Source organism: Phoenix dactylifera, unplaced genomic scaffold, assembly GCF_009389715.1.
Source record: "Phoenix dactylifera cultivar Barhee BC4 unplaced genomic scaffold, palm_55x_up_171113_PBpolish2nd_filt_p 000097F, whole genome shotgun sequence".
NCBI lineage: Eukaryota > Viridiplantae > Streptophyta > Magnoliopsida > Arecales > Arecaceae > Phoenix > Phoenix dactylifera.
Window position 1 is genome coordinate 1,127,687 of NW_024067681.1, and position 8,494 is coordinate 1,136,180.

Genomic DNA, 8,494 nt, shown 5'->3' on the forward strand with positions numbered 1-8,494 from the left:
TAAAAAATTAATATTTTTAAATTAAAATAACTAAAATACTCTAAATAGATGTAAAAAAAAATATTTATAAGGCAATCGCGATGGGAAAAAAAAATAATTTTAAAATTTTCTTTATTTTTATGTATAATAAATATGGTTTTTATTAACGGTGTTAGAAGAATCATTATATTAGAATTATTTATGCAAAATCAGTTATATTAGAAGTACAGAAATAAATATTAATTTTATAATATATTTATGTAAATTTAAATTTTTAGAAAGATATTTATGAAAAAAACTCTAAAATTAATTATGAACATTCCACTTTCATACAACAGTAACAGCATCGGGTACAATGTGAGAAAGAAGTTAATATTTACCCTTGTTTTTCAAAGAAAGGAGGGGAGAGAGAGAGAGAGAGGGAGCCGCAAAGAGGCGGAGGATCGGCGAAAGCGAGTGGATTGGCGTCGGAGATAAGGAATTGTCTCGAAGGAAAGAACGCAAGGAAGGAATCTCTCTCGCTCCACAATCATCCTTAGAGGAAGAAGAGGAGAAGAGAGAGAGAGAGAGAGAGAGAGAGAGAGAGAGAGAGAGAGAGATTTGGGAAGGAGAAAAGAATGAAGGTGAGAGATCTTTTCGAAGGAGGAAGGAGAGAAGAAACAGGAAGGAAGGGAGGAAGGAGCGTGTGCCGTGGCCTCGGTTGGATCCAGGTATTGAAACCCTAGCTCTGGTGAGTACCAAGCAACGTGCTAGGCATGGGCTACTTCTTCTCCATCTCTCGTCTCATCTTTTTTTTTTCTCTCCCAAATCCGTGGCTTCCCTCTACCAAGCACGTCAGACGAGCAAGATCCGCTGTCGACCGCCTCCATCCAACAAAAATCGGAGGTTGTTCGGCATTTCTACACCGAAATGGCATGATTTTTTTTTTCCGCTGCAGCGGGTGATTCATACAACACATACATGGATACACGGACACCCAATAAAGCCGGAAAATATAATATTACAATCCTCCTCGCAGCTCTCCATTTTCTGCCCATATGGTGCATATATGGTCATTTAGTCTGCAGGCCTCGTTGGCTTCTCTAAATATATATTTAGAGCCGACAACTCTTCCAGCTGATGATTGTAGCTGAATTATTTTTCAAAATAACTAAACTAGCTGATAGCACACGATGAGCACATTAGAAATCAGCCCGGACAACCCATAGCTCCGCATAGAAAATCATGCAATTAAATATTTGGCAACCTCTCGCTGCCACAATTTTTAAATGGATTTCTAATGACGAAATCCGCTCGATCTTTTTACCTTATTCAACACTGACCGACCAAAATTGATCAGGTGAAGAACACCCTGCGGAATGCTGCCGCATAATGAAATGGCATGGCGTGATTTCTGAGCGTTTTCTAAGCGAGGAGAGAGGGATAGATGATCATGGCCGCCGCTACGAGGCTGCGCCTCCTGGGAAGACCGAGATTCACAAGACAATGCCACCAGCAACCAGCACGAGTTCAATCGCTCCTTGATGTCATCTCCACGGGCGTCGGCGGCCTCGATGACATGGAAGCCAGCCTTAACCGTCTGGGAGTCGCCGTCGCCCCTTCCCTCGTCACCCAGGTCGTCGACTCCTATACAAGCAGCGGCGGCGGCGGCGGCGGCGGCGGCAGACGGCTCCTACGGTTCTTCTCCTGGTGTCGGAGACGGAGCCGCGAGAGATTGGGGGACGAGGTCTTCGATCACGCCATTCGAGCCTTCGCGGGGATGAAGGACCTCACCGCCATGGAGATCACCATCTCCGATCTCGAGGAGGAGGGCCGGAAGATGACCTTGGAGACGTTCGTCCTGGTGACCGAGACCCTCGTGAGGTCAGGCAGGGAGGACGAGGCCGTCCGCCTGTTCCGGAGCATGGAATCCAAGCAGCTGCTGCCTCCGTCCTGTATCCCATCCATCGTCCACGCGCTGTGCGCCAGGGGCCACGCTCGCAAGGCCCGGGGCATCGTCTGGCACCACAGGGACGAGCTCCAGGCGGCGCCTGCGGCCATCGCCGCCGACATCCACCGTAGCCTTCTCCACGGGTGGTGCGTCCATGGGAACGCCAGGGAGGCCCGCCGAGCCATGGACGAGATGAGGTCGCTGGGAATCCGCCCGGGCCTCGCCTCTTACAACTCCCTCCTCCGCTGCATCTGCCAGAGGAACCTCAGGTTCAACCCCTCCGCCCTCGTCCCGGAGGCCGCCGATCTGATGTCGGAGATGCGGGCCTCCGGCGTCTCCCCGACCACCGTCAGCTTCAACATCCTCCTGTCCTGCCTCGGCAGGGCGAGGAGGGTGAAGGAGGCCTACCGGATCCTCCACTCCATGCGACAGCTGGGGGAGTCTGGATGCGCACCAGACTGGATGAGCTACTATATCTTAGTGAGGGTTCTCTACCTCACCGGGAGGTATGTGAGAGGCAACAGGCTCGTGGATCAGATGCTCGAGGAAAGGTTGTCGCCGGGGGCGAGGTTCTACCGCGGTCTCGTCGGCGTCCTTTGTGGGGTGGAGAGGATGGACCACGCCCTCAAGGTGTTCGAGAGAATGAAGAGGTGCTGTGAGCAGGACCAGGGGCCGACCTATGATCTGCTGATAGAAAAGCTCTGCAGGAATGGAAGATTTGACGCAGGGAGGCGTCTCTGGGAGGAGGCTGCGGAGAGGGGCATCATTCTCCAGTGCTCCAAGGATCTCTTAGATCCTTCTAAGACTGAGGTTTTCAAGCCGAGGGAGTCCGCAGTGAAGCTGAGTCCACGGGACTACAAGAGGGCAGTGCAGAAACGAAAGAAAGGTGCCGTTGGAACTCTCCCTTCTTTTTAATTCTTACATGTAATTTTAGCATCATGGTACGTGATGGTTGCTGGGTTCTTGATGACCGTTGCTGCATTTCAAGACATCAAAATGACACAGCGCTTGTAAAGTTGAAAGTTCGATGAGCATGCGAGCCCTAGTTCTTGCTATGGAAGTGTGACATGGAGTTTTGTCCATGATTCACGAATATTTATCATCTCGTCTCCTGTTTAGGAGGTATGCAATTGACAACAACCTGTTTTTTTTTTTTTTTTTTTTGTAGATTGGCGTCTCACTATACAGTGCAAGTACGCCATGAGAAGTCAAAATACAAAACACGAGCTAGGCTCTGGAAAATGTAGGAAGTGCCGTCCCATAAAAAGGCTCCGGTGTGATGTGCTGCAAAGAAGGCGACCCAATCAGCTACACTGTTCGCCTCTCGAAATATATGTGTGACCCAAAATGCGTCGAAACCCTTCAGAATGTGGTATACATTCCAGACTAGTAGATGTAGATCTGATCTAGTACGCATATTCCTGATCCAATTAATTATTGTAGCCGAATCACCCTTCAAGAGTATCCGCCGAGCTTCCAAATGCACTCTAGCGTAAACAAGGTCTTTCCATGCTGCGCGCAGCTCCGCCATTGGGACCAACTCATCAAATATATGTCGTCCTCCTGCCGCAATCATCTAGAGATTCTAGTCCCCGATCACAAAGTCCACACTACAGCTATTACTGCTCTTTGAAATGCTACCGTCAAAATTCATCTTGAGAAAATCATAATTCAGTAGCAAGATGCTGCTTTCTAAACGAGTTTTGGAAAGTTCTTTCCGAACCTCAAGGTGAAGCGTATCAGCATTTTTATAAAGGGAGAACCTCTTTTACGACATCTATATTGTGCTGCCACTTTATCTTACTATCATTGCTCTTGCCCTGTTCTATAGCTTTAATGTCAATAAATAGCTATTTTAGATGAATGATCCAGTTTGTACTCTGGTTTGTGTGTGTGACTGCACTATAAATGCCTCCTCTACCACTGTCGTTTATATAGGAGTATTGATTTGAAACTGTAACCACAGCTTTTCATTGCTTTATCTAAAAAAACATATTGTTTGGCCTGTTACACATCGTTGCACATTGTGTCGATGCAACCTAGCATAGAGATTATGGCCTCCACCCTCCAATATGGCCTAAGCCATTATGTATTGTAGCTCATTGTGCAAAAGTACTGCTGCTACTCAAATTCATTTCTGTGACTGCACTATAAATCCATCACAGTGATTTGTGTTTATGGGAATACTGATTGGATCTGTAACCAGTTGACATTTTTTCAATGCTTCATCTGAAAATCAAACTGCTCTGTTTTGTTACATATGGCCTATGGTGATGAAGTGTTGGTAGGGGGTATTTATCTTCTTTGGGAGGAGTGCTCTGCCTCACGTTGCCCGAGCTTTTCCACTCTAAACTTTTTACCTTCTCCGCCTTCCTGTTTACTTCAACCGTACATGCGGGCCGGCAGCGTGCGTTTTCCCGTGTGTCTATTTCTAATGGGAAAAGGGGCGGAAAAAATGGGAAACAGGGTGGGAAAAATAAATAACTAAAAGTATATTGATGTGAGAGTGGGGTATAGGTGGGGTGACGCAGAGGGGGATGAACATCCGCTTCCGGATGATATTGTGAGAAAATATGGTGCATTTCAGAGCATGCATATGTCACGCCTCCGGCTCGAGATTGCAAGCCGAGGGTCTCCACCAACCGCCGTACACCCATAGAAAACTCTCCTCACGAGCATGCAAGACATCTTAACCAAATCTCAAAAATGTAACTACAATAATTCAGCTGAAATAAATGCAATCTTATTCCATTGACTAACTCGAGTCATAAAGTCTCACAGTTCTAAATACGCAGTAGAACAATAAAGATAAAACATCAATTTAAATAAACCCTAATTCAAGATAACTTGTACCACAGTTCTTTTAGTCGCTCTCTCATTTTGAAATCCCAATAGACTAGTTCTCGGAATCTGTAAAACAACAAGAAAAATATTATTCCAATTCATCTATCTATTTTTCATTCGAATCATCATCTCGTAAAATTCATAAATCACATATAAATTCATTAACAATTTATTCGATGCAAAAATAATATTATATAAATGAAGAGTCTAGAGAAGGCTGTTCATTACTTACATTGAACGCGATCTACAACAAATCCAATTAATCTCGCAAATCCCTCGCAGAACCTAATATCCAAAAATCATATTTTTCTTTTAAAATTCATCACAATATATATAAAACTTAAATTTTAACATTCTCCCAGGGCCAACTCTGCAGAAGTGTCTAGCACCCCGGGTTCGGATTCGGATTCAAGTTCATACCCGTAAACCACCCTCTTCCTTTTATTTTATTATTATTATTATTATTTTCTTTCTTTCTTTCTTTTCTTTTTCTTTTCTTTTCTTTTTTTTTCTTTTCTCCTCTTCTTCTCCAGAAGCTTCTCCCGACTTCTTCTCCTTCCCCCTTTTCTTTCTTCTTCCTTCTTCTCTTTCTCCCACGAATGGAGGTCGGCGAGCTTGAAAGAGGTCAAGTCGAGGCCAGTGGCGCCCGCGGCGGCCGGCTCTCTCCTTCTTCCCGCGGAGGAGGTATGCGCACGGGAGAAGAGGAAAAGCCCGCGACGATCAACTTTCTCCTTCTTCTCTCTCTTCTTCTTTCTTTCTTCTTCCACTATTCCTTCCCTGTTTTCACTGAACAGAGAAGAGGAACAAGGGACGGGGGTGCTCTTCGGTCCTCAAGGTGGCCACCACTGAGGGCCGGCGGCGCCTGTGGTTGAAGGCATGCCGACTGCCACGGGTGCCTCCCCCTCCTTTTTCTTCTCTGTTCTTCTTCTTCTTCTTTTATTTTATCAAATGGTATAACAAAGAGGTGAGGCTAGGAATCCTTACCACAGCTCCGACGAAGATCCGACGGCTTCCTTCCAGCGGCGAACAGAGGAAAAAGACCACCCGGAAAAGAAATCTGGCTTCGACGGCTCCTTCTCTCTCTCTCTCTCTCTCTCGGGCGGCTGCACGTTGGGGTCTGGTGGCCTTTTCTTCTGGTGGTCTCAAAGGGGAGGATGAAGCCCTAAAAACAGGGGAGTCGGCTTCTTCGGGATGGCTCCCCCCTCATCACGCGCCCTCACGTGCGACGCACATGAGGCCAAAATTGGGGCTGGGTCGGTCAAAGGACCGGGCCCAGTTTTAGGGTCTCGCAGCATATATATATATCGAGAGGCGAATAGAGTTGAGGACTGGATTGCCTCCTATACTGTCCAGCATTCTAGAAAGATTTTTTGGACTCGACATTCTTCCATTCCTCCTCTACTGATTTTTTTTTTTTTTTTTTTGACTCTATTAGCTATGCTCATACGAGATTAGTGTAAATGGCCAGTGTAAATAAAAAAAATAAAAAGGCAAAATTGACAAGGAAAGCCAAGTGGAATAAGCTTCTTGTCATAGAATTAGACAAGCACGCTGAACGAGACCTATAAATTTTTATGTTTATTAAATTCTATTTTTTAAAATTTTATTATATGTTTACAATTTTATTAAAAAAATTATTTTATAATTTTAGGATAAGATTAACTGATATTTTTATTCTTTAATGATTTGATGATGGTCCTAGTGGATGCTTTTTCCTGTCTAACTTCAATATAAGTTAGCTTTGCTTCATTCAGCCTAAAACATTCGTCTTTCGTCAATCTAATTTAGTCCAGTTATAGCTTTATTTGACTCTTTCTAGTTTGTTGTTTGTTGGTCGCAACTCGATCGAAGAGGTTGGATTTATATTCTATAATTTAAATATTTTATTTTTTCTTTCTATTATATCTTACAGGCTTATACTTTCATTCTAATTCCTTTTCTTGCTCATATTTTCTGATTAAAATTTTCAAATTTATCCCTTAGCTAGTATTGCCTTTTTTAATATTTCTAGTGCTTATCATATCAACTAATAGATATTTTAATTCATTCTATATTTTTTATTAAATTAGTTTACTAATAAGTAATTAATTTAGAGTACTCTTTAATAAATTTTTATTTTGTATCTTTGGTTTTTATTGGTATTTTTTTTATCTTAGTCTATTTTAAAATAATTAAAATTAAGTGTTTAATTTATTATCTATTTTATGATTTTTTTAATTTACTATATTGGCTTGTGTCTTTATGACTTCACTTTGAAGGTTCCTTTTATTTTGGAATTATATTTTCTTTTATTCTATTTTAACTTATTATCTTATATTTTTATTTATCATATCATCTAATAAAATCTATAACTAATAAATTATATCATTTCATTTTAAAATCATGGAAACAAATAAATAAAAAACTTAAGAATTGGGCACAAATGTGTAAAGAAAGGGCATATAAAAAAACAAATATAGGTTCCATTTTTTTAAATTTTTTACTCAAATATTTTTTATTATATTTTCTCAATTCATTTGCAACATGATTTTGATTTTGTTTATTTACTTATTTATTCTCATAAAATGGTGGTAAGAAAATAACAGATAAAAATGATTTTCTTATAATTTTGTAAAACAAAATATTTTTATTATATTTTTAAATATGATTATAGTTAGTATTTTTTGTTTGTTCTTATTTTCAAACATAATTTTTAGTGCCTTTTCTTACATGTTTGTAACCAGTTTTCTTTATTTTTATTTTATTGGATGACATGATTTTATTTTTAATTGTTTTTTGGTATGCTTGTAATTAAGTAAAATCTTTTGGCATCTAAAATAGCTATTTTAGTTTTATTCTCTTATTTGTATGAGCCAATATTGTATAAGTGATATAAAAAAATGGAAGGATATTTTCAGCATGAAAAAAACAATATATAGAATTTGCAACAAATATATCTAGATATCAAAACTCATATTTCAGAATAATAGAAATTAGAGTTTCAAATATGCTATGCATGTGGTACAGCCATATTTAATGTGGTCTTGCTTAGTAGACTCCAAGATATATATTCTTTTAGCCTTGATTTAGAACTTGCCATGGATGATGCATGTTGGAGTCTACCTTTTCTTGCCTCCTCTTTTGTCTTAAGTTGTGTCTAGTAAAAGTTTAGCCAAATGCCATCCGCAAATGGGACATAGACTTGGAATAGGCTATGCCCGATGAATCATTTTACACCAATATTTTGGCCCTAAACTATTTTATCCATCATTTAATAGTCTTAAGCATATTCCACCCTTTTAGATTGTATCCTTCCAATCTAATTTCTATTGTTAATTATACTTAAAAATATTATAATATGACAATAATTATTATACATACAATATAATAGCTTATACATTTTTACATGTATAAAATATTTTTTTAATAATAAAATAAATATTATTAGATTGTTGTATTACAATATGATATGTAATAACTTTATATAGCTTCACATGCTATAATATTCATAATATTATTATATTACAAAATTTTGATAAAACATTATCTTTAAATAAAACTAATATTAATACATTAATATATAAATAATGTCATCATAAATATTACACTATATGAGATCATATTATTATATCATCTTGTAAAATTATATTATTACATAATATTTTATTAGCACGAAGATATTGCTATAAGATATTTATATTCTGCGACAATATTAATATTTATGTCAATGATAATAATCCTTCAATATCAATATTGTAACAT

The 8,494-nt window shown here is 39.8% G+C and overlaps 1 protein-coding gene across 4 annotated transcripts; it reads left to right on the forward strand.

Annotated features, from left to right (window-relative positions):
• Window positions 1–360: 360 nt before the first annotated feature.
• On the forward strand, window positions 361–3,687 carry LOC103704976 (pentatricopeptide repeat-containing protein At5g61370, mitochondrial). 4 transcript variants are annotated; one of them, XM_039116508.1, is made up of 3 exons: window positions 361–2,795; window positions 3,078–3,281; window positions 3,353–3,687. In XM_039116508.1, exons 1-2 carry the CDS (start codon window positions 1,406–1,408, stop codon window positions 3,248–3,250), a joined length of 1,563 nt encoding a protein of 520 aa, XP_038972436.1. In that variant the 5' UTR covers window positions 361–1,405; the 3' UTR covers window positions 3,251–3,281; window positions 3,353–3,687. The 4 variants fall into 4 exon arrangements, with proteins under 4 accessions (XP_038972436.1, XP_038972437.1, XP_038972434.1 ...); XM_039116509.1 differs by having other exon boundaries at window positions 361–709; window positions 1,319–2,795; window positions 3,078–3,687; XM_039116507.1 differs by having other exon boundaries at window positions 362–689; window positions 1,319–2,795; window positions 3,078–3,687.
• The last annotated feature ends 4,807 nt before the right edge of the window (window positions 3,688–8,494 follow it).

What these genes read in the sequence shown, in the direction of transcription:
- LOC103704976 (XM_039116506.1), top strand. Translation starts at nt 1,406, where the DNA reads ATGATCATGGCCGCCGCTACGAGGCTGCGCCTCCTGGGAAGACCGAGA. An exon ending in AGTGCAGAAACGAAAGAAAG is followed by an intron (nt 2,796 to 3,077) that starts GTGCCGTTGGAA and finishes TTTTTTTTGTAG; the next exon opens with ATTGGCGTCTCACTATACAG.